We start from the raw sequence: 24,877 nt of genomic DNA, 5'->3' as shown, positions 1-24,877 counted from the left end.
ACCCATTTAGAACACTTCTTTAATCGGTAAATCAGTGGGGAAGGGCTTGGCTATGCTGTAGTAACAGACCTCTCTAATCTTAGTCACTTGACACAACAAAAGATATCTCACTCACAGAACCTGCGGTGATCTGGGTGACTCTCAGGTCAGTGGCTCAGTAGTGCCCCTCTGCCTGCTCAGGGCCTGGACATATGGCCTCAGAGCCCGCCCCCCCACAGCCAGTGTCTCAGTAACCCAGACTGTTTGGAACCTGAGGTACCTCCATTTCATAATAAGCTGCTATGATCGATGGGGCAGGGGAAGAAAGTCCTGGAAGATCCCGCACTGCTAAGCAATGCTTTGTCCCAAAGTAACACTCTTCACTCTGCTCCCAGTCTAGCTGCCACAAGAGCAGGACAGAATATTCTGTGTGCTCAGAAGAAGGAAAGAGCAGATATGGTTGAGCGCTAAAACCCTCTACTGTGGGTAGTGAATCTAGGTGGACACAGTTGCTTACCAGGACACTTAAACCAGCTTTGCGGGACTGTCGGGGTTGGGAAACACAGTCTGGAAAGATTTCCCAATGGAGGAAGCACCAACTGTGGGTCCCCAAAGCTGAGGAGATGATGCCCAGGCAAGGCCGAGGCATCTGCAGAGGGCTGGGGAGGTGGGAAAGACGATTTGCTCAGAGGAGGCAGAGATGGGGTGGTGGCTGGGAGAGATGCAGGGTCAAGAAAAGATGGCTTCAGAGGGAAGAGATTTGCTGGGGCAGGGGGCCACAGGATGGGGAGGTTGCAGAGTCCAACAGGACAGCTGACGGAGCGAGACTCTGTGGGCGAGGAGGAGATGGGGTGACTCTCATTGCAGAATCGCACCCGAGTTCCCACCAGCCCTGTGGGGCCGCTATGACTAGTCCCATCCTGCACATGAAGAAAACAAGGCCCCTTCCAGTTGTCCCTCACGCCTCCCTTCATTTGTGTAGAGTACCTGATGTGTATAAGGACAAGAGGTGACAAACACATGGCCCCTACCCTTCAAGGACATACAATCCAGAGCTAGGACAAGACCTTAACACAGGGCAAAGTACCAGTGCTCTGAGTTCATCTGATAAGCGATGGGAGAAGGGGCTTGATACTAGCCATGTGGGAGAGACTGGGTTTCAGTCACGTGTGCTGGGAAAGACTTTCTGGGCAAAAGGAACAAGCAAAGGTGTGCAAAGGTAAGGAAGCAGGAAAACCTGTGCACATCCTGAGAACTTGCCGGCCAGAGGCCTGTGAAGGAGCACAGCGGTCAGGCAGGAGAGGCAGTCGGATCCAGGCTGAGACCATCCTGGAGGGTCTTGAGGCTGGCTTACCCCAGGCTGTGAGAAGTGGGCTCAGCCTAGTCCTGGCTCCTGGATTAGTGCTCACCTGCCCCTCTGCCCACTCAGGGCCTGAAGGAACGGCCTCAGAGGCCCCACCAACCAGGCTCAGGAAGGCATTCCTAGCTCAGAGTACCCTCCTGGAGTCTCCTGAGCCCCTAGAGAAGGGGCTCCTGAGTGCGTCGCGCCACACCCCGAGGAGCAGAGGCGCAGTCCTTCCGCGTGCTCCCAGCACACTCCACCCCTGCCCAGCATACCCATGGGGCCCCCACCTTGCCCACCTGGGGAGAACGACCCACTCTGCCCCCGCTCAGGGAGAGTTGGTGGCCACTGCTCTATCCCCTCCCTCCCTCCCTTCCTCTTCTACCTTCTCTCTCTTCTCATCTGGGCGCTGGAACCCAAGCGTGAAAGTGAGAGTCAGAAAGTCTGTCTCAAGGCAGAGCGGGGCAGCTAATTTAAAATGGCTTCTACTCCAGCCCCCAGTGTGACTAATCTCCTTCTCTTCGCTCTACAGGTCTATAAATGGGCCACACAGCAGGCACCCCTTTTTAAATCTGTCAAATCCCCAAATCCATTAAAAGTGACTTCAGAGGTCCCAGATAGGGACCAATATTTGTTTAAACCTTTGTCCTCATTACATTTCATGACCGCCAGCTTACAAAAGAGAGACTGGGGGGTCTGGATGAGACACACGCTTTCCCTTGAGTCCACACTGGAAAGGACAGAGGCAGGTGTCACACCGTTCCTCTTTGACCCGAGCCGCTTGAATCCCAGAGTTTCAACAGCTCAGGTGGGTTGAAGGCTCACAATGTACCAGACATCCGAAGCGCTTTACATACATTTGCTCCTTGAATCTTCACGACAGCCCTGTGAGATGCAATTATCATGCCATCCCACAGACAAGGAAACGGGTCCAGGGGACTGCGGTCTCGGCTCCTTTCCTCTGGCTTCCTCAGAGAGGGCGCGAGGTCCCCGCCGGGTGGGCGAGGCGGGGTGGGCGGCCCCTCGCGCCCTGGAGTCTCATTCGGCCACCAGGGGGCGCCGCCCCCCGCCCCGCCCCGGTGCGGCCGGGGGAAGCCAACCGCGGAGGCTCCAACGCCCAGCCCGCCACGGGACCCCCTTGCGGCCCCACAGCGAGCCAGGCGGTACTCCCACCACCCAGCTCGCCTCGGACAGTCCGCTTCCCCACCGGGGCGCCCTCCGGCCCGCTGGGCTCCCCGCGCCCACTGCACGCAGGCCTCCCCCTACTCGGGCCACCCCGGAGCCCGGAGACTGAGCCCACTGGCGCCTGCTCACGGGACACGGCCTCGAGGAAACTTCCTGTCTGCCTCCCCGGGGTAAAGCACCGTTTAGTCTGTTTATATTTTCAGCACGAAAGTGTATTAAACACGTTAGAGAACAAGGGGAATAGAGGGCAAGGTGCCACGAGGCACCGAGAGGGCCCGCAGGCACACGCAGCTTCCTCAGGCTCTCTGACCGGCCGTGGGCAGGGTGGTCCCCGGCCGCACTGTGGGGCCATTCGCACCCAGAAGCTGTCAGCCTCCCCACTGCGTCACTGGCACCATCTGGGACCCATTATTAAGCCACTGCAGGGGGCTCAGTAGCCTCTGCTTCCTCCTCCTTCCAAATCCAAAAACCTTCACCAGAGCACCTCCTGGGGGCCTGGCCCTAAGATAGGCGTGCATGTCAGAAAGAAACTGATGTCAGCATTCCGGGCACTGTCTACCCCGGGAAAGACAGGTACCCATCCCATCACAGACTCAGGCACCCGAGCAAGCTGGGCACCAGGCCTAAAGGCGTGAACAAGACAAACAGAAGGCAGACAGACAACCAAGAAAGCATCCAAACTGTGGCTGCAATTGGCCGATCAATTACAGGTGCAATAGTGCCATGAAGGAGAAGTGCAAACAGATGCCTGCACGGAAATGCAGGGGGAAGCGGGTGTATGTGGTGGATTAACAAAGGTGAAAGAGGCCCGTTCCCTAGGGGATTGGAGATCTGGAGCAGAGGTGAACTCTAACTGTGTCTTGAAGGATAGGGTAAGTTTGTTGACAGGGGCCTTAGAGAAGGTGTTCTGGGCGGAGGGGACTACAGGAGTGAAGACTCAGAGGTGAGAAAGCTGGACCAGTGTTTGCCTGGAGGGCAGGGTGTAAGTAGTGCCCCCAGTTGCAAGGTGCCTCAGGCAGAGCGTGGTGGAAGGTGGATTCTAGAGGGAGAGTGTATCATGCACATCTCCTTTAGTAATTAACAGTGGATGATGGGGCATCACTGACAGACTTTTAACAGCAGCAAGATACAACCAGATTTCAGGGTGTAAAAGGCCACTGGGGCTACATGTGTACTTGGAAGAGGAAATCTGGCTGGCAAAAGTCCTTAGGAGGGAGGCCTCCTTGTCATTATGGCCACTGGGATACTAGAGTGGGAGACGTCAGAGCCAAGGGCAGGACCAGCAAGCAGCAGGAGCATCCCAGGCACCCACAGGCTCCTGGCAGCCAGGTTGAGCCAGTGCAGAATGCGGGGTTAGCAAAAGGCCACGCTGGAGCCCATCCTAGCACCAGAACTTGCCTTGTTATAAAACAGGCATTGGAAACTGGCTGAGCCTGGGCCCAGCACCAGGGTTCTAGTTGGCTTACAAGATATTTACATGTCTTTAAGTTAGCTCCAAACACCAGGAGAGTTTGACTCGAGTTTTCTCTTGAAAAACCCTGGTGCAGCACTCCAGCCCAAAAACAGTGGACTGGAGCTGAGTAGAGGGCAGTCCTTCAGATGGACCTTCAGATGTCCTCTCGGGGTAGCTGCGGTTCCCACATCATCTGCCTGGCGCTTGTAGGTATTTAAAACTTACATACACACACCCTTAAAGAGTCAAGTTAAAACACCAGAAATCCAGGTGGATGTTGGAACAGACAAGCCCAGAAGGAAAGAAAGGCTGTTTGAGAAATAATGACCAGGGAAGACTGGCCATGCTTGAGGATGGACGGGCAGAAGATGTGAGGAACAAGGGTGATCGCCAGGTGACTGCTTGTGGCCTGCTAGAGAATCAAGTCCAACACTAAGCTCCTCGTCCTCCCCAAACCTCCTTTCACTGACTTTCCTGTCTCAGTTAATGGCATTCCAACCTTAGTTGATTAGACCAAAAACTTGGAGGCAATAGAAAATAAGCTTTAAAAAGACTTTTTAAAATCTACTTTACTGACGTATAATTTATGAACAATGAAAAGCATTAACTTTAAGCCTACTTACTGTTCAATGAGTTTTGACAAATGTATACAACAATACAACCACCATTTTAATCGAGATATAGAACATTTCCATGACCACCAGAAAATTTCTTGATACCTCTTTCCAGACAATACTATCCCTACCTCCTCACTCCATCCTCCTTCCTTGTGCAAGCAACCAATGATAAGCCTTATTTCACTATAGATTAACTTAACCTGTTCTAGAATCTCATATAATCGGGGTCATATAATACATTCTGTATCTGGTTTCTCTTGTTTTGCATGTTTTTGAGATTCATTCGTGTGGCTATGTGTACAAGTAGTTCAAATCCTTGTCATTGCTGGGCAGTATTTCATTGGATAAATAGATCATCATTTGTTTTTCTGTTCATTTATTTTTTGGCATTTAGGCAAAACATGTTTTTCTGTTCATTTGTTTTTTGGCATTTTAGTTGTTTATAATGTTTTTACTATTATGAATAAAACTACTTAAAAATTAAGCAGTACACATTTGTGCACAAGTCTTTCTGTGGACCTATGTTTTCTTTTCTCTTGGGGAAATACTTAGAAGCAAAACTTGCTGGATCACAGGTTATGTGTACATTTAACTTTATAAGAAACTGCCGATTTCCAAAGTCATGCCATTTAATGCTTCCCACTGGTGTGGGAGAAGTCAATTGCTCTGTATCATTTTGAAAACTTGGCATCATTAGTGCTTTTTAATCAATCATCTTGAGGTTTAATTTACATGCAATAGTATCCATATATTTTTATTTTTATTTTTATTTATTTATTTATTTATTTTTGAGACAGAGTCTCGCTCTGTTGCTCAGGCTGGAGTGCAATGGTGCAATCTCAGCTCACTGAAACCTCAGCCTCCTGGATTCAAGCAATTCTCATGCCTCAGCCTCCCGAGTAGCTGGGATTACAGATGCACACCACCACACCCGGCTCGTTTTTATATTTTTAGTAGAGATGGGATTTTGCCACGTTGGCCAGGCTGGTCTTGAGCTCCTGACCTCAAGTGATCCACCTACCTCGGCCTCCCAAAGTGCTGGGATTACAGGTGTGAGTCCACCGTGCCCAGCCAATATATTTTTAGAATGAGGTCAATTTATTCTGATAAATGTGACATCCATGTGACTTCCATATCCAAATTAAGATATAGAACATTTCCATCTCCCAAATAAGTTCTGTCCTGCTCCTTTATGGTCTCCTCATTACCATACACTTCTCCGCAGGGAACCACTGATCTGCTGTCTATCACGGTAGATTAGTTTTTCCTGTTCTAGAATTTAATGTAAGTGGAATCTTAAGTATGTCCTCTCACCAGAATGCTTTTGAGTGAGATCCATCCATGGTGTTGTATGAATCAGTAGTTGATTCCTTACCCCACATGCAAAATGAATTTTAACTTTAAAAATCATTTTTGGCCAGGCGCGGTGGCTCACGCCTGTAATCCCAGCACTTTGGGAGGCCAAGGCGGGCGAATCACGAAGTCAGAAGATCGAGACCATCCTGACTAACACGGTGAAACCCTGTCTCTACTAAAAATACAAAAATTAGCTGAGCGTGGTGGTGGGCGCCTGTAGTCCCAGCTACTCGGAAGGCTGAGGCAGGAGAATGGCGTGAACCTGGGGGGTGGAGCTTGCAGTGAGCCAAGATCGTGCCACTGCACTCCAGCCTGGGCGACAGAGTGAGACTCCGTCTCAAAAAAAAAAAAAAAAAAAAATCGTTTTTAAATCTTTACATTATGAACATCTTTAATAGTCATGAAATCATTATTTCGAATGGCCTAAGCCCATCAGTTTGTGTTTCAAATGATTTTACTACATCTTAAATATCTAATAAAATAGGTAGTTTTAAAAGTCACATATTTGTAGAATGAACCTAGTAAAAGCTTATCATGAAGACTGCCTGTTGAATATTCTTGTTTTCCATTATATCCATAGGTAGTCTCGCCAGCCTGGCTAACATGGTGAAAGCCTGTCTCTACTAAAATACAAAAATTAGCTGGGCGTGGTGGCAGGCACCTGTAATTCCAGCTACTTGGGAGGCTGAGGCAAGAGAATCGCTTGAACTGGAGAAGGCGGAGGTTGCAGTGAGCCAAGATCGCACCACTGCACTACTCTAGCCTGGGCGACAAGAGCAAGACTCAATCTCAAAATAATAATAATAATAATAATAATAATAATAATAATACAGAGAGATCCCTTGTATACTTTGCTTAATTATCCCCAATTGTAACATTTTACAACACTCTAACATTGCAGCCAGAATATCGACATTGATGCAATCCATTTATTTTAGATTTCTTCAGCTTTACTTGTACTCATTGGTGTGTGCATATATGTGTGTGTGCCTATAGCTCTACACAATTCTATCACCTGTGTAGCTGCATGTATCCACCACCACAGTGGAGATACTGAACAGTTCCATCACCATAAGAATCTCTCCTGTTGCCTTTTTTTTTTTTTTGAGACAGAGTTTCATTCTGTTGCCCAGGCTGGAGTGCAGTGGCTTGATCACAGCTCACTGCAACTTCTGCCCCCCAGGGTCAATTCTCCTGCCTCAGCCTCCCGAGTTGCTGGGATTACAGGCGCCCACCACCGCACCTGGCTAATGTTTGTGTTTTTGGTAGAGACAGGGTTTCACCATGTTTGCCAGGCTTCACCTCAGCTTTCCAAAGTGCTGGGATTATAGGCATGAGCCACTGCGCCCAGCCTCCTGTTGCCCTTTTATAAACACACTCACCTCCCTTCCTCTTGCCCCCTTCCACCCCATCTCTAGCCCCTGGCAATCACACTAATCTATCCTTCGTTTCTAAAATGTAACTAACCTATCCTTCATTTCTAAAATCTGTCCTTTTTTCCTAAAATTCCTTTCTAGAAGGTACATTCTAGAATGTATACACACACAGACACACACACACACACACACACACAACATGGATGAATCTCACCCAGAAGGCTTAAGGTGAGAGGACATACTTAAGATTCCACTTACATTAAATTCTAGAACAGGCAAAACTAATCTACAGTGATAGACATCAGATCAGTGGTTCCCTGGGGAGAAGATGTATGGTAACGAGGAGACCATATAGTATATATAATGGTATACATAATAGATGGTATATATAATCATATGGTAGTATTTTTTTCACTCAATATCAAAATAATTCGCTGGACAGTCATTCAAGTTGTTGCATGTATCAGTAGTTTGTTCTTTTTTATTACTGAGTAGTATTGTATGGTATGGATGTACCACAGTTTGTTTAACCATTCACTTCTTTTTTTATATATATACTTTAAGTTCTGGGGTACATGTGCAGAACGTGGAGGTTTCTTACATGTGCCATGGTGGTTTGCTGCACCCATCAACCCATCATCTACTTTAGGTATTTCTCCTAATGCTATCCCTTCCCTAACCCTCGTATTCCCTGACAGGCCCCGGAGTGTGATGATCCCTTCCCTGTGTCCATGTGTTCTCATTGTTCAGTTCCCACTTATGAGTGAGAACATTCAGTGTTTGGTTTTCTGTTCTTATATTAGTTTGCTGAGAATTATGTTAACCATTCTTTTCTTGAAGGACATCTGGCTGATTCGAGTTTGGGGCTAATAATGAATAAAACAGACTACTTGTATGTAGGTATTTGTGGGAAGAAAAGTTTTTATTTCTTAGGGATAAATATCCAAGAGTGTAACTGCTGAGTCATATGATAATTGCATGTTTAATATTTTAAGGAATTGCTAGTGTTTTCCAGAGTGGCAATACCAGTTTACATTCTCACCAGTAATGCATGAGTGATCCAGTTTCTCTGTATTCTTGCCATCATTTGATATTGTTACCCTTTTAGTTTAGTGATTCTGATAGATATGTAGTAACATTTCATTGTGGTTTTAATTTGCATTGCCCTGATGGTGTTGAGCATCTTTCATGTGCTTATTTACCATCTGTATATCCTCTTTGGTAAAATGTCTGTTCACATCTTTTGCCCATTTTCTAATTACATTGTTTTTTAACTGTTGTGTTTTGAGAGTTCTTTATGCTCTGTAAATATTAGTCCTTTGTTAGATATGTGATTGGCAAATTATTTCGCCCAGTCTATAGTTCATTTTTTCATCCTCTTCACCTAAACTTTCACAAAGCAAAAAGTTTCATTTTTATGAGATCCAATTTATTAATTTTTCCTCTTATGAATTCTGCTTTTGGTGCCAAGTTCATTTTACTCAGTAGTTTTCCATTGTATAAATACCATATATCTACATGTTTCAACCTTTGACTTGCTGATGGACATTTGGGTTGCTTCCAGTTTGGGGGCCATTATGAACATTTGTGTTAGTGTCCTTTTAAAGACATGTTCTCATTCCTCTTGGGTAAATACCTAGATGTGGAATTGCTGGATCATATGGTGAGTATATATTTGACTTTAAAAGAAATATTAAACTATTTACCAAAGTTACTAAACTTAGAGTTGGATTACTACTTCCCACTTTTGGCCTTCTTCATTACTTTCCATAGATCCAAGTTTCTACCTGGAATCCTTTATCTTTAGCCTGAAGAACATCCCTTAGAATTTCTTGTACCACAGTTCTCATGGTGACAAATTGTCTCAGCTTTTGTTAACCTGAAAATGACTTTAACTTATTTTTGACAGATGTTGTTTACTGGATATAAATATAAAGATCTGGGTTGGCAGTTTTTCTCCTTTGCACTTTAAAAATGTCATTCCATTATTTATGCTAAGAAGTTAGCAGTCCATTTATGTCACTGATCTCTGTATGCAATGTGTCTTGTTATCTTTTGTTTTCTAGCAGCTTTCAGTATTTTCTCTTTATCTTTGATTTCCAACAGTTTGACATGATGTCCCTAAGTGTGCTTTTATTTATATTCTCTTATATTTATCTTTCATTTATGTTTATCTCTATGTATTTATTTATATTTATAGTTCACTGGGCTATTTTATCTTGCTTGGGATTCACTGTTATTTTTCAGTTGAGAAAATTTCAGCCTTATATCTTGAAATATTTTTTTCTAGCCCGTATTTAGTCTCATCTCCTTCTAGAACTGTGATTAACCATATTGGACCATTTGATACATTCCACAGGTCTTGTTCATTTTCCTTCATTCTTTTTCCTCTGTGGTCCTCAGACTGGATAATTTCTATTGCTCTGTCATCTTCTGTTAACCCGCTCTTATGACCATCCAGTGATTTTTTAAATTTCAGTTTTCATATTTTTCACTTACAGAAATACAATTTGATCCTTTTTTAATAACTTCCATTTCACTGCTGAGATTCCTGAACTATTCACTCATTAAAATAATATTCTCATTTAGTTGTTTGAATATATTTTCCTTTAATTCTTTATTTTTAATTTATAATTCCTTATTTATAATAGCTACTTTAAATTTTCTGTCTGCTAAATCCAACATCTGGGCCATCTCATGGTCAATTTCACTTGATTACTTTTATTTCTGGACTTTGGGTCACATTTTCCTTTTCCTTTGCTATTCTAGTTATTTTTTAGTGTCTGTTGGATATTATGAATGTTATCCTGTAGAGACTCCAGATTCTGCTATCATCATCTTAAGAATGGTGATTTTTGTTCTAGTAGGTGGTTCACTCATTAGCTGACCACCTTGAACCTATGTAGGCTTGGTTTTATATACTTTGTCAGGAAAAATCTATAAAAATCCCAGATATTTGTCAAGTCCTTCTAATTTATTGGGTCTCAACCTCCAAATTCTGTTCCCTCTAAGCATCTCATTAGGGCTTGATTTTAGGCATTTACAAGGCAGGTCTAGAGCGTGCTTTGTTCTAGGACATGTTCCTACTCCTCCTCTAATAGCACAGGGGTGTGAAGGCTTGCTGCCCCATCCCAACGTTTTCAGGCTGTTGGTTTGTATAAGATAGGAGATGAGGGGAATAGCTGGTGTTTCAGCCATAGCCAATCACCTTCTGCATGTCTGCACCACCCAAGGGAGGCTTCTCTGATCTCTTGTTCTGCCACATCTTTCTAATGAGCACCCAGGGAAGAACCATGGAGAATCTTATGAGTGTGTGCAAATTCGTATCTGGAACTCTCAGTTATTCCCGACTGATATGTTAGACCAAACTCAGCTTTTAGGAATTTATGAAAATATTAGCTGATTTCCTTTTACCCACTTAGATGGTGGCCTCCTCTTCTTCCTGTGTTTCGCTAAAGGTAAAATAGTTTGTGTGTTTCTGGGTTGCCATGCAACCTCAACTCTCTGATGGATTTATGAAAAGTTATGCCTTTGCAGGCTGCCAGAGCTTGTTGTTGTTGTTTTAAGAATGGGAACAACATTCACCTGCAGCTTTCTACCTCCCAGACAGAAGTGGAAGACCTCAGTAGTGTCCTCTTATAGAAAGACATTACATAGTACAAGTAGCCCTAACCATAAAAAAAATTGATAAATTAAACTACATTAAAAGTAAGTACTTATTTTCATTGAAAACGCCATTAAAAGAGTGAAACAGCAAGCCATGGAGAAGAAAATAAATTACCAACTTATACAGCAGACAAAAGATTTGTACCAAAATATGTACACAAAACTTCTACATGTAAACAATAAATAGATACACCCAATAGAGAAATGGGCAAAAGACTTAAACAGATACTTCACAGAAGAGGATATCTCCAGCAAATATATTAAAATGTACTTAATCTCATTAGTCATCAAGGCAATGAAAATTAAAGCTACAACATGATTCTACAGTACCCTCACCAAAATGACTAAAGTTAAAAAGACTGATGATACTAAGTATTGGCCAGAACATGGAACAATAGAAGCTCTCATATATTGCTGGTGGAAGTGTAAACTTGTGTATTCATTTTGAAGATATTTTGGCATTTGTGTATTCATTTTGAAGATATTTTGACATACTAAAGTTGAATACCTGCATATCATCTAACCCAGAAATTACACTCCTAGGCACATACTCAACAGAAACGCACTGCACACGTGCACCGAGAAACATGTTTAAGATGTGTCCTAACAGCATTATTCATAGTAGTCCCAAACTGGAAACAATACCACACATATACACAAACATATCCAATATACATACACCAATAAACATAAATGAACCATAGTAATCACAACATCATGGATGAACAGTACACACATTTCATTGAGTGAAAAACTAAAACGCAAAAGAACATATAACCAATAATTTCAAAAACAGGCAAAACTAGACTATCATATTGTGAGTTATAAAAGTGGTTAAATTTGGGAAGGAGAGAAATTTTAGTAATGGGGAGGGGTATGAGGGAGGTTTCTATGACTGTGGCAATGTTCTACTTCTTGAATTCATGGTGGGTAGATTGTTTTGTCATAATTCATTGAATTGTACATTTATACTTAATATACTTATGTGTATAATATTCTACAGTATAAAATGTTAGGGGCGGTTCCAAGATGGCTGAATAGGAACAGCTCCAGCCTCCAGCTCCCAGCGTGAGTGATACAGAAAACAGGTGATTTCTGCATTTCTAACTGAGGTACTGGGTTCATCTAACTGGCGCATGTTGGACAGTGGGTGCAGTACAGTGGGTGCCGCCCACTGAGTGAGAGCCGAAGCAGGGTGAGGCATTGCCTCACCCGGGAAGTGCAAAGGGGAAGGGAAGTACAAAGGGGAAGGGCAAAGGGGAAGTGCAAAGGCCAAGGGAAACCGTGACACACAACACCTGGAAAATCGGGTCACTCCCACCCTAATACCGCACTTTACCAAGGGTCTTAGCAAACGGCACACCAGGAGATTATATCCCGTGCCTGGATCGGAGGGTTCCACGCCCACGAAGCCTCCATCATTGCTAGCACTGCAGTCTGAGATCTAACTGCAAGGCGGCAGAGAGGCTGGGGGAGGGGCGCCCACCATTGCTGAAGCTTAAGTAGGTAAACAAAGCAGCCAGGAAGCTGCCCACCGCAGCTCAAGGAGGCGGCCGCCTGCCTCTGTAGACTCCACTTCTGCAGACAGGGCATAGCCAAACAAACAGCAGCAGAAACCTCTGCAGATTTAAATGTCCCTGTCTGACAGCTTTGAAGAGAGTAGTGGTTCTCCCAGCACAGAGTTTGAGATCTCAGAACGGATAGACTGCCTGCTCAAGTGGGTCCCTTACCCCCGAGTAGCCTAACTGGGAGACACCCCCCACTAGGGGCAGACTGACACCTCACACCTCACATGGCCAGGTACCCCTCTGAGACAAAGCTTCCAGAGGAACAATCAGGCAGCAACAATTGCTGTTCAGCAATATTCACTCTTCTGCAGCCTCCGCTGCTGATACCCAGGCAAACAGGGTCTGGAGTGGACCTCAAGCAAACTCCAACAGACCTGCAGCTGAGGGTCCTGTTAGAAGGAAAACTAACAAACAGAAAGGACATCCACACCAAAATCCCATCTGTATGTCACCATCATCAAAGACCAAAGGTAGAGAAAACCACAAAGATGGGGAAAAAGCAGTGCAGAAAAGCTGAAAATTCTAAAAATCAGAGCACCTCTCCCTGTCCAAAGGAACGCAGCTCCTCGCCAGCAATGGAACAAAGTTGGACAGAGAATGACTTTGACGAGTTGAGAAAAGAAGGCTTCAGACGATCAAACTTCTCCAAGCTAAAGGAGGAAGTTCGAACCTATCACAAAGAAGCTAAAAACCTTGAAAAAAAGATTTGACGAATGGCTAACTAGAATAACCAATGTAGAGAAGCCCTTAAATGACCTGATAGAGCTGAAAACCATGACACGAGAACTACATGACAAATGCACAAGCTTCAGTAACCCACTCAATCAACTGGAAGAAAGGGTATCAGTGATTGAAGATCAAAAGAATGAAATGAAGCGAGAAGAGAAGGTTAGAGAAAAAAGAATAAAAAGAAATTAATAAAGCCTCCAAGAAATATGGGATTATGTGAAAAGACCAAATCTACATCTCATTGGTGTACCTGAAAGTGACGGGGAGAATGGAACCAAGTTGGAAAACGCTCTGCAGGATATTATCCAGGAGAACTTCCCCAACCTAGCAAGGCAGGCCAACATTCAAATTCAGGAAATACAGAGAACACCACAAAGATACTCCTCGAGAAGAGCAACTCCAAGACACATCATTGTCAGATTCACCAAAGTTGAAATGAAGGAAAAAATATTAAGGGCAGCCAGAGAGGAAGGTCGGATAACCAAAAAGGGAAGACCATCAGACTAACAGCAGATCCCTCGGCAGAAATTCTACAAACCAGAAGAGAGTGGGGGCCAATATTCAACATTCTTAAAAAAAAGAATTTTCAACCCGGAATTTCATATCCAGGCAAACTAAGTATCATAAGTGAAGGAGAAATAAAATCCTTTACAGACAAGCAAATGCTGAGAGATTTTGTCACCACCAGGCTTGCCCTACAAGAGCTCCTGAAGGAAGCACTAAACATGGAAAGGAGCAACCGGTACCAGCCACTGCAAAAACATGCCAAAATGTAAAGACCATCGATGCTAAGAAGAAACTGCATCAACTAACAAGCAAAATAACCAGCTAACATCATAATGACAGGATCAAGTTCACACATAATAATATTAACCTTAAATGTAAATGGGCTAAATGCTCCAATTAAAAGACACAGATTGGCAAATTGGTTAAAGAGTCAAGACCCATCAGTTTCTGTATTCAGGAGACCCATCTCACATGCAGAGACACACATAGGCTCAAAATAAAGGGATGGAGGAAGATTTACCAAGCAAATGGAAAACAAAAAAAGGCAGAGATTGCAATCCTAGTCTCTGATAAAACACACTTTAAACCAACAAAAATCAAAAGAGACAAAGAAGGCCATTACATAATGGTAAAGGGATCAATTCAACAAGAAGAGCTAACGATCCTAAATATAGATGCACCCAGTACAGGAGCATCGAGATTCATAAAGCAAGTCCTTAGAGACTTACAAAGAGACTTAGACTCCCACACAATAATAATGGGAGACTTTAACACCCCACTGTCAACATTAGACACCTCAACGAGACAGAAAGTTAACAAGGATATCCAGGAATTTAACTCAGCTCTGCACCAAGTGGACCTAAAAGACATCTACAGAACTCTCCACCCCAAATCAACAGAATATACATTCTTCTCAGCACCACGTCGCACTTATTCCAAAATTGACCACATAGTTGGAAGTAAAGCATTCCTCAGCAAATGTAAAAGAACAGAAATTATAACAAACTGTCTCTCAGACCACAGTGCAATCAAACTAGAACTCAGGATTAAGAAACTCAATCAAAACCAGTCAACTACGTGGAAACTGAACAACCTGCTCCTGAATGACTACTGGGTACATAACGAAATGAAGGCAGAAACAAAGATGTTCTTTGAAACCAATGAGAACAAAGATACAACATACCAGATCTCTGGGACACATTTAAAGCAGTGTGTAGAGGGAAATTTATAGCACTAAATGCCCACAAGAGAAAACAGGAAAGATCTAAAATTGACTCCCTAACATCACAATTAAAAGAACTAGAGAAGCAAGAGCAAACACATTCAAAAGCTAGCAGAAGGCAAGAAATAACTAAGATCAGAGCAGAACTGAACAAGATAGAGACACAAAAAACCCTTAAAAAATCAATGAATCCAGGAGCTGGTTTTTTGAAAAGATCAACGAAATTGATAGACCACTAGCAAGACTAATAAAGAAGAAAAGAGAGAAGAATCAAATAGACACAATAAAAAATGATAAAGGGGATATCACTGCTGACCCCACAGAAACAGAAACTACCATCAGAGAATACTATAAACACCTCTACGCAAATAAACTAGAAAACCTAGAAGAAATGGATAAATTCCTGGACACATACACTCTCCTAAGACTACACCAGAAAGAAGTTGAATCCCTGAATAGACCAATAACAGGCTCTGAAATGGAGGCAATAATTAATAGCCTACCAACCAAAAAAAGTCCAGGACCAGATGGATTCACAGCTGAATTCTACCAGAGGTACAAGGAGGAGCTCGTACCATTCCTTCTGAAACTAGTCCAATCAATAGAAAAAGAGGGAATCCTCCCTAACTCATTTTATGAGGCCAACATCATCCTGATACCAAAGCCTGGCAGAGACACAACAAAAAAAGAGAATTTTAGACCAATATCCCTGATGAACATCGATGCAAAAATCCTCAATAAAATACTGGCAAACTGAATCCAGCAGCACATCAAAAAGCTTATCCACCATGATCAAGTGGGCTTCATCACTGGGATGCAAGGCTGGTTCAATATATGCAAATCAATAAATGTAATCCAGCATATAAACAGAACCAAAGACAAAATCCACATGATTATCTCAATAGATGTAGAAAAGGCCTTTGACAAAATTCAACAGCCCTTCATGCTAAAAACTCTCAATAAATTCGGTATTGATGGAATGTATCTCAAAATAGTAAGAGCTATTAATAACAGACCCACAGCCAATATCATACTGAATGGGCAAAAGTGGGAAGCATTCCCCTTGAAAACTGGCACAAGACAGGGATGCCCTCTCTCACCACTCATATTCAACATAGTGTTGGAAGTTCTGGCCAGGGCAATCAGGCAAGAGAAAGAAATAAAGGGTATTCAATTAGGAAAAGAGGAAGTCAAATTGTCCCTGTTTGCAGATGATATGATTGTATATTTAGAAAACCCATTGTCTCAGCCTAAAATCTCCTTAAGCTGGTAAGCAACTTCAGCAAAGTCTCAGGATACAAAATCAATGTGCAAAAATCACAGGCATTCTTATACACCAATAACAGACAAACAGAGAGCCAAATCATGAGTGAACTCCCACTCACAATTGCTTCAAAGAGAAGAAAATACCTAGGAATCCATCTTACAAGGGATGTGAAGGACCTCTTCAAGGAGAACTACAAACCACTGCTCAGTGAAATAAAAGAGGACACAAACAAACGGAAGAACATTCCATGCTCATGGATAGGAAGAATCAATATTGTGAAAATGGCCATACTGCCCAAGGTACTTTATAGATTCAATGCCATGCCCATTAAGCTACCAATGACTTTCTTCACAGAATTGGAAAAAACTACTTGAAAGTTCATATGGAAACAAAAAAGAGCTCGCATAGCCAAGACAATCCTAAGCAAAAAGAAGAAAGCTGGAGGCATCATGCTACCTGACTTCAAACTATACTACAAGGTTACAGTAAACAAAACAGCACGGTACTGGTACCAAAACAGAGACATAGACCAATGGAACAGAACAGAGCCCTCAGAAATAATACCACACATCTACAACCATCTGATCTTTGACAAACCTGACAAAAACAAGAAATGGGGAAAGGATTCCCTATTTAATAAATGGTGCTGGGAAAACTGGCTAGCCATAAGTAGAAAGCTGAAACTGGATCCCTTCCTTACACCATATACAAAAATTAATTCAAGATGGATTAGAGACTTAAATGTTAGACCTAAAACCATAAGAACCCTAGAAGAAAACCTAGGCAACACCATTCAGGACATAGGCATGGGCAAGGACTTCATGTCTAAAACACCAAAAGCAATGGCAACGAAAGCTAAAATTGAGAAATGGGATCTAATTAAACTAAAGAGCTTCTGCACAGCAAAAAGAAGCACCATCAGAGTGAACAGGCAACCTACAGAATGGGAGAAAATTTTTGCAATCTACTCATCTGACAAAGGGCTAATAACCAGAACCTACAAAGAACTCAAACAAATTTACAAGAAAAAAACAAACCACCCCATCAAAAAGTGGGCAAAGGATATGAACAGACACTTCTCAAAAGAAGACATTTATGCAGCCAACAGACACATGAAAAAATGCTCATCATCACTAGCCATCAGAGAAATGCAAATTAAAACCACAATGAGATACCATCTCACACCAGTGAGAATGGCAATCATTAAAAAGTCAGAAAACAACAGGTGCTGGAGAGGATGTGGAGAAACAGGAACACTTTTACACTGTTGGTGGGACTCTAAACTAGTTCAACCATTGTGGAGGACAGTGTGGCGATTCCTCAGGGATCTAGAACTAGAGATACCATTTGACCCAGCCATCCCATTACTGGGTATATACCCAAAGGATTATAAATCATGCTGCTATAAAGACACATGCACACGTATGTTTATTGAGGCACTATTCACAATAGCAAAGACTCGGAACCAGCCCAAATGTTCATCAATGACAGAGTAGATTAAGAAAATGTGGCACATATACACCATGGAATACTATGCAGCCATAAAAAAGGATGAGTTCATGTCCTTTGTAGGGACATGGATGCAGCTGGAAATCATCATTCTCAGCTGCAAGAACAGAAAATCTCAACTATCACAGGAACAGAAAACCAAACACCGGATGTTCTCACTCATAGGTGGGAACTGAACAATGAGAACACTTGGACACAGGAAGGGGAACATCACACACCAGGGCCTGTTGTGGGGTGGAGGGAGGGGGAGGGATAGGATTAGGATACCTAATGTAAATGACGAGTTAATGGGTGCAGCACACCAACATGGCACATGTATACATATGTAACAAACCTGCACGTTGTGCCCATGTACCCTAGAACATAAAGTATAATATATATATATATAAAAACATTTAGTTGCTGAGGCTGTAATTCATTTTTTAAAATAGATTTTCCCTTCTATTTTTTTTCCTACGTAAAAGCATCTGCCCTTTTGACTGAAAAAAAAAAAAAAAAGAAAGAAAGAAAAAAGAAAAAAAAATGTTATAGGCCGGGTGCGACGGCTTATGCCTGTAATCCCAGCACTTTGGGAGGCCGAGGTAGTTGGATCACCTGTGGTCGGGATTTCGAGACCAGCCTGACCAATATGGTGAAACCCCATTTCTACTAAATATACAAAAAAAATTAGCCAGGCATGGTGGTGCACGCCTGTAGTCCCAGCTCTTCAGGAGGCTGAGACAGGAGAATCGCTTGAACCTGAGAGGCAGAGGTTGCAGTGAGCCGAGATCACAGCACTGCACTCCAGCCTAGGTGAGAGAATGAGACTCCATCTCAAATAATAATAATAATAATAATAAATATAATGTTACAATGACATGCACATATTTCAGTTGGGCACTATCAATTACACCATCATCCCAGGGATAAAACATAGAATCATTCTTAAAGTAAAACTCATACCTAATATTTGATTTTTCTAAAGGTTGATTTAATTAGAGCTTTTGGGTAAATTTTAGACTAAAATCAATACTCACGGTTTAATTATACAATCGCATGCTACTACCTTTTTAAATAAATAGTTTTGTATTAAAGTGTCCTCAAATAGAAAACATTTCCAATTGTCAAACTTTTACTAATTTACCTTTACATTTCTGAAGTTGTTTTGAATGATGTCTGAGATTATCATATTAAGGTAAGATATTATCATGCAAGTAAGAAATTACCTGCCCTGGAACTTATTTTAGCCAGAGATGGCTTCAAGCCAAAAGTCTGATTTTTTTAAATTTAAAAAAGAGAAGTGACTTTCTCAGTCTGCACTGTCTGATAGGATAGAAAACAAGTTATGTGGGAAAAAATGATCAGTTTAAACACTTAACATAAATTGTAAGAACACTTTAGTCTTTACTGTGAAATTCATCTGGAACTAAATATGCTATAATTAATAGCTTTTTACCCCCAAAATATCTTCAAATGTTTGTTTTCTCTTATCAGAGCACAATATTTACTTTTTTTTCTTTCTGAGACAGAGTTTTGCTCTTGTTGCCCAGGCTGGAGTGCAATGGCACAATCTCAGCCCACTGCAACCTCCGCCTCCCAGGGTTCAAGTGATTCTCCTGCCTCAGCCTCCTGAGTAACTGGGATTACAGGCATGGGCCACCACACCAGCTAATTTTGTATTTTTAGCAGAGACGGGTTTTTCCATATTGGTCAGGCTGGTCTCGAACTCCTGACTTCAGGTGATCCACCCACCTCGGCCTCCCAAAGTGCTCGGATTACAGGCATGAGCCACTGCACCTGGCCTCTTGCTTGTTAAATGAAAGCTTAATTATTAACCCACAGTTTAATTTTATACTCACAAGCTACCTATTTCGAAGAATAAAGTTTTTGTGTTTTTGATCAAGTCCAGTCCTCAATCCATGATTTTCTTAAAGAAACTCATTTAATATGCTTACATACATTTCAGAGTTTAAAAGCCACAGTTTCACTCAGCATTCTATGAGATGACAAAGATCAGCCCATTAGAACTACAGGAACACATGGAGGGCAGGGGAAGGAACAAAATGTTTACCAGCCCCAGCTGTTAAGGCAATGTGTCAGGAATCTACAAATAACTTAACTGCTTATCTGAACACCCCTGTAATATTATTCCACGTCTTTGTATTGACAACCTCCTATGGCCATGATTCATGTGTGCTGAGCAGGAGGGAATTCCTCGGGACACACCCTCCCTTCTCCTCCCACCTCACTGCACTTGGGTGTCCAAGAGGAACATCATTCACCCTTCAACAATGGAACAGAGGGACTCAACCCCAGTGCAGCTGGAGAGGCCAGGAGGCCGTCTCTACTCATCCAGTGCTGCCAGGACTGGTCAAGTAGGGGGAGTTTCTGGGATACGAAGCAGAAAGCACACATCTAAACAGAGGGCTCTACATGCCTACATACTCACACACAGCAAGCACTCACTTTTTGTCCAGGTGCTATTTCAATATGAATGACATTCCACATGAATGCCCCATGTGCAGTGAGGAAAAGACAAGACACTTTGGTGAGAACTGACTCCTAGTGAAGCAGGTAGAAGCCAGAAGCATGAAAGCCCCACATGGGTTGGGTGGATCAGAACACCCACTTCTGCCTGCCTGGCCTCTCCCAAGGTCCAAGAGAGCAAACACACTCAGACTAGCCAGCGTGGGTGTATTCTCCAACTGAAGCTTTACCCTCTGGCCACAGAGACCTTCAGGAGGGAGGTGAGGGTGCCTGGATAGCTCCGGGGAGAGCTGGAGCCTCTGCCTTGGTCTGCAACAGTGATGGAAACCTCTTTCTCAGGCAGGGGCTGCACAATCCAGGGTAGGGCAAATGCACACATCCTCATCTTTTAGATTGAAATGTGAATTTCTATGATGTGAAACAGCTGCCTCTGGAGGAGACAGAAATGTGTCTAGCTCTTTCTTAATCCTACCATCTTACTGCTATGGTAGGGTAAATCATGGGCCCTGAGGATATGACCACCTTCTAATCCCAGAACCTGTGAATATTACTTTATATGGCAAAGACTTTGCAGATGTAATTAAGTTGAGGATCTTAAAATAAGGAGATTATCCTGGATTACCTGGGTAGGCCCTAAATACAATCACAAGTGTCCTCCCAAGAGGGAAGCGGAGGGAGATGAGACAGGAATACCTGGAGAAGGGGAAGGGACGGTGGAGGCAGAGATGGAAGCGATGCAGGCACAGACAAGGAAGGCCAGCAGGCTCTGAGTGGGCAAGGAGCAGTTCCCCGCCAGGGCCTCCAGAGGGCACATGGCCCTGCCGACACCTTAATCTCAGTCAGTGATACTAATTTCGAATTTCTGGCCTCCAGAACTGTGAGAGAATACATTTCTGTTAAGGTACAGAATTTGTTACAACCACCATAAGAAATTAATATACCACCTCTCAGCTAGAACACCTCCTCACTGACAGGGTTTCTAACGCCTTAGGTTCCAACCTAACTGGCCTGCAGGTGGGCGTTTCCTTTCCATATATCATTTAGGGATTACAAAACAAAATCGGCTTCCGGCTAGCTTTGAACTCGCAGGGCAGTTTGCCGGGATCCCGGCACACCTTCAGATAAAGTTCCGAGCCTGGCAGGCTGTGCACCCCGTCTCCCCACTCCCCAGTCTGATCTGACTCACAACTCTTTAACTGTTATAAAGATTCTGTGTTGTTTTAGAAATAAATCTGCTATAAATTCTTCCAAAAATCCTTCTTTTTTTTTTTTTTTTTTTTTTTTTTTTTGAGACGGAGTCTCGCTCTGCCGCCCAGGCTGGAGTGCAGTGGCCGGATCTCAGCTCACTGCAAGCTCCGCCTCCCGGGTTTACGCCATTCTCCTGCCTCAGCCTCCCGAGTAGCTGGGACTACAGGCGCCGCCACCTCGCCCGGCTAGTTTTTTGTATTTTTAAAGTAGAGACGGGGTTTCACCGTGTCAGCCAGGATGGTCTCGATCTCCTGACCTCGTGATCCGCCCGTCTTGGCCTCCCAAAGTGCCAAAAATCCTTCTTAAGGAAGAAAGCTTATCATTAAATTTCTTATTCACAAAGACTCTACTTAGTTTATAAACTCTCAGATTAATTATAGCAAGACCAGAGGGGACATAGCCAGGGATTACTTGTCAAGTGAAGGATGAACACATTCAATTTCCTACCACAAATATAGTTTGCAACTCTAAGTGAACAGTCACAATCTTTTATAACAAGCATCTTAATAACTCCACTTTTCTCCAACAAATATAAAAAATAAAACAAGCATTGTAGTCTCCACGGCCTTGAGATTAAGGGTTACATTCCATAGGGAATTAACAATAAAGCCTAGAGTTAAACTGTACAAGGTTACCAGAGCATTTTTGCAAATAAACTACTTAAGGTTATGATGACAAGACTAGAATAAACAGAGCATTAATTTTTTTAAGTTTTCCTTTTTATGTAAAGAAAAATCAAGATGGGCTTTGTAAAAATAATGCATGCTTATTATAAATTATTCAAGCACTGCATAGAGGATAAAAAATTCAAATGCCTCTACTCATAAATAATTAGTATTTACATTAGCAGAGTATCATTCTAGACATCTTTTTAGTTCATATGTTCCAGAAACTCTAAATAGATATATTAAAATATTTTTATAAATATGTTATTGTTTTATATATGTTATTTATCGTAAGTTATCAGATTTAATTTTATTTGTATTTAAAACTTGAAAAAGAAACCAAAAGGAATTTGAAAAAATTATAAAATTTCAAATAAGTGTTTATTCACCTTGAGAGTTTTTACAAAATAATCTTCTATATTTACAAAAAGGGATTTGGGGAGAAAAACCATGGAGAGTGATCATTTTTACATTCCATACTTCAATTTAGGTATTATCTTTTGAGTCCCTGCTATGAAAGATAAGGACATTAGATACAAAGCATCCTTCCTTCTCTTCCCCCATCTTCACATATTGTCATATTAACATTTTACACAAGCAGCATTTATATTTTATTTTGTAACTATAATTTGCAAAATGTTTTGCATTAATTAATTTATTATTTTTTTAATATGAAGTCTCATTCTGTTGCCCAGGCTGGAGTGCAATGGCACAATCTTGGCTCACTGCAACCTCTGCCTTTGTCTCCTGGGTTGGAGTGATTCTCCTGCCTCAGTCTCCCGAGTAGCTGGGATTACAGGCATGAGCCACCAAGCCCGGCTAATTTTTGTATTTTTAGTAGAGACGGGGTTTCACCATATTGTCCAGGCTGGTCTCAAACACCTGACCTCAAGAGATCTGACTGCCTCAGACTCCCAGAGTGCTGGGATTACAGATGTGAGCCATCGTTCCCGGACTGTATTAATATTATTTTATAGTTAGATGTTTCCAAGTCTTACCACTAGACATTAGAACACAGCTCTCAACTTTTAAAATTTTTATTTATAAAAATTTAATTTCAAATAAGCCCTGAACCACTCTCAGCTAATGATATTTATTCTTCAATGTTTTTATTCTGACAAGTAGTTATTTTAAACAATATTTTCCCTTTAGAGTTTTCACTGTGAATTGTGGCTATTTTCTTGAATATTTAATTTTTCCCCAAGGTTTAGAGAAATTAAAAGATCATACCCAAAGTCACACAGCTGATATCCAAAGTCAGGATGCAAATACAGGTTGAATTTCTGAGTTCATTCTGTTATCATCTATCCCATTATCCACTGACACCACTCAGTTATGCAATTGCTCATTATCCAGAATCCCCACCTGTCTAGTTCTGTAGCTATCCATCTGTTCCATCCATCCATCCATCCATCCATCCAACATCCAGTGACCTACTTCTTCATTACTCCGTTCACACATAGGATGCACACTTACATATACTTACATGTAGCCATTAATCTATCCAGACATTTCAATATGGCATCTATCAATCCATCGATCATCCTTCTATCCACCTATCTATCCATTTATCTACATTAATTTACTCCATCCACCATTTATACATGCATACATAGATACATCCGTTGATCCAAACATTCATCTATTCATCTACCCACCTATCAATTCACCCATTCACAGGTCACTCCATTCCATCTCCGATCCATCATCTATCCTTTCTATTAATTCATCTATTCATCCAATCAGTTCATCAAATTATCTGATAACTCTGAAACCCGGATCTTTCATAGAATAGGGAATGGTTTCCGTCTATGTCTCTTCTGCTCTCATGCCATTTTCCAGCTATCAAGGGAAGACCACAGCATCTCATTAGCATCATAAGCAGTCTGTGAACTCACATCCTAATTGTCTCTTACCTAAATAAAACTTCTTGCAACAGAGTGTGGATCTTATGGTATCCTATTAAACAGTGGGCCCTCTGTTAACAATCTCTCCAATAACTGGATTTTCTAATCTTACAGTAACCAATTCCCTCTTCATTGAAGAGTAATCAGCAGAGATTATGACCTCACACTATGAAGCAGAAACATTGCCCATATTTGGACTCATGTAGACCTCCTCCCACATTGGTCTCTTGATTTTATTGGGGGCACAACCTTCCATCAATCCACCCACTACAAAGCTCTCTGGACATCCAGCCAGCACTGAATGTGACTTGCCAAATTGCATATAGTTGTGTTTGTTTGTTTGTTTGTTTGTTTGAAACAGGGTCTCGCTTGCCACCCAGGCTGGAGTGCAGTGGCCTGATCACTGCTCACAGCAGCCTTGACCTCCTGGGCTCAAGCGATCCTCCAGATTCAGCCTCCCAAATAGCTGGGACTATAGGTGCACACCACCATGCCTGAGTAATTTTTGTATTTTTTGTAGATAGCAGGTTTTGCAATGTAGCCCAGGCTGGTCTCCAACTCCTGGGCTCAAGAGATCCACCCACTTCAGCCTCCCAAAGTACTGGGATTACAGGCATGAGTCACCGTGCCCAACCTGCATATAGTTTTAAATCTTCTCTCCCCACCCTCTCTGTAGGTTAAGCAGCCTGAAAGCACCACTGAAGTGGACGTCGGTAACAACTGGAGGTGAGAAAAGCTCAGTTTCTCACTCAGATGAGTGAATCACAGCCACAGTGACCGAATCAAGGCTATTTATGAAAAATACAAGTCAAAAC

General features: G+C 42.5%; 1 protein-coding gene and 1 long non-coding RNA gene across 2 annotated transcripts in view; one reads left to right on the top strand and one right to left on the bottom strand.

The window, feature by feature from the left end:
* The window catches only part of LOC144339016 (uncharacterized), a 71,311-nt gene that overhangs the window by 30,640 nt on the left and 15,794 nt on the right, over positions 1-24,877 (bottom strand). The window lies entirely within an intron of this gene.
* LOC106997112 (uncharacterized protein C3orf36) lies at positions 1,021-1,906 on the top strand. The gene is given in 4 exon segments (XM_077991479.1): positions 1,021-1,494; positions 1,497-1,682; positions 1,684-1,766; positions 1,768-1,906. Coding segments are annotated over 4 exon segments (675 nt in total). The 5' UTR covers positions 1,021-1,119; the 3' UTR covers positions 1,799-1,906.

Source organism: Macaca mulatta, chromosome 2 (assembly GCF_049350105.2).
Source record: "Macaca mulatta isolate MMU2019108-1 chromosome 2, T2T-MMU8v2.0, whole genome shotgun sequence".
Lineage (NCBI taxonomy): Eukaryota > Metazoa > Chordata > Mammalia > Primates > Cercopithecidae > Macaca > Macaca mulatta.
The sequence above is the reverse complement of the archived record's forward strand: the minus strand, read 5'-3'. Positions and strand labels throughout refer to the sequence as shown.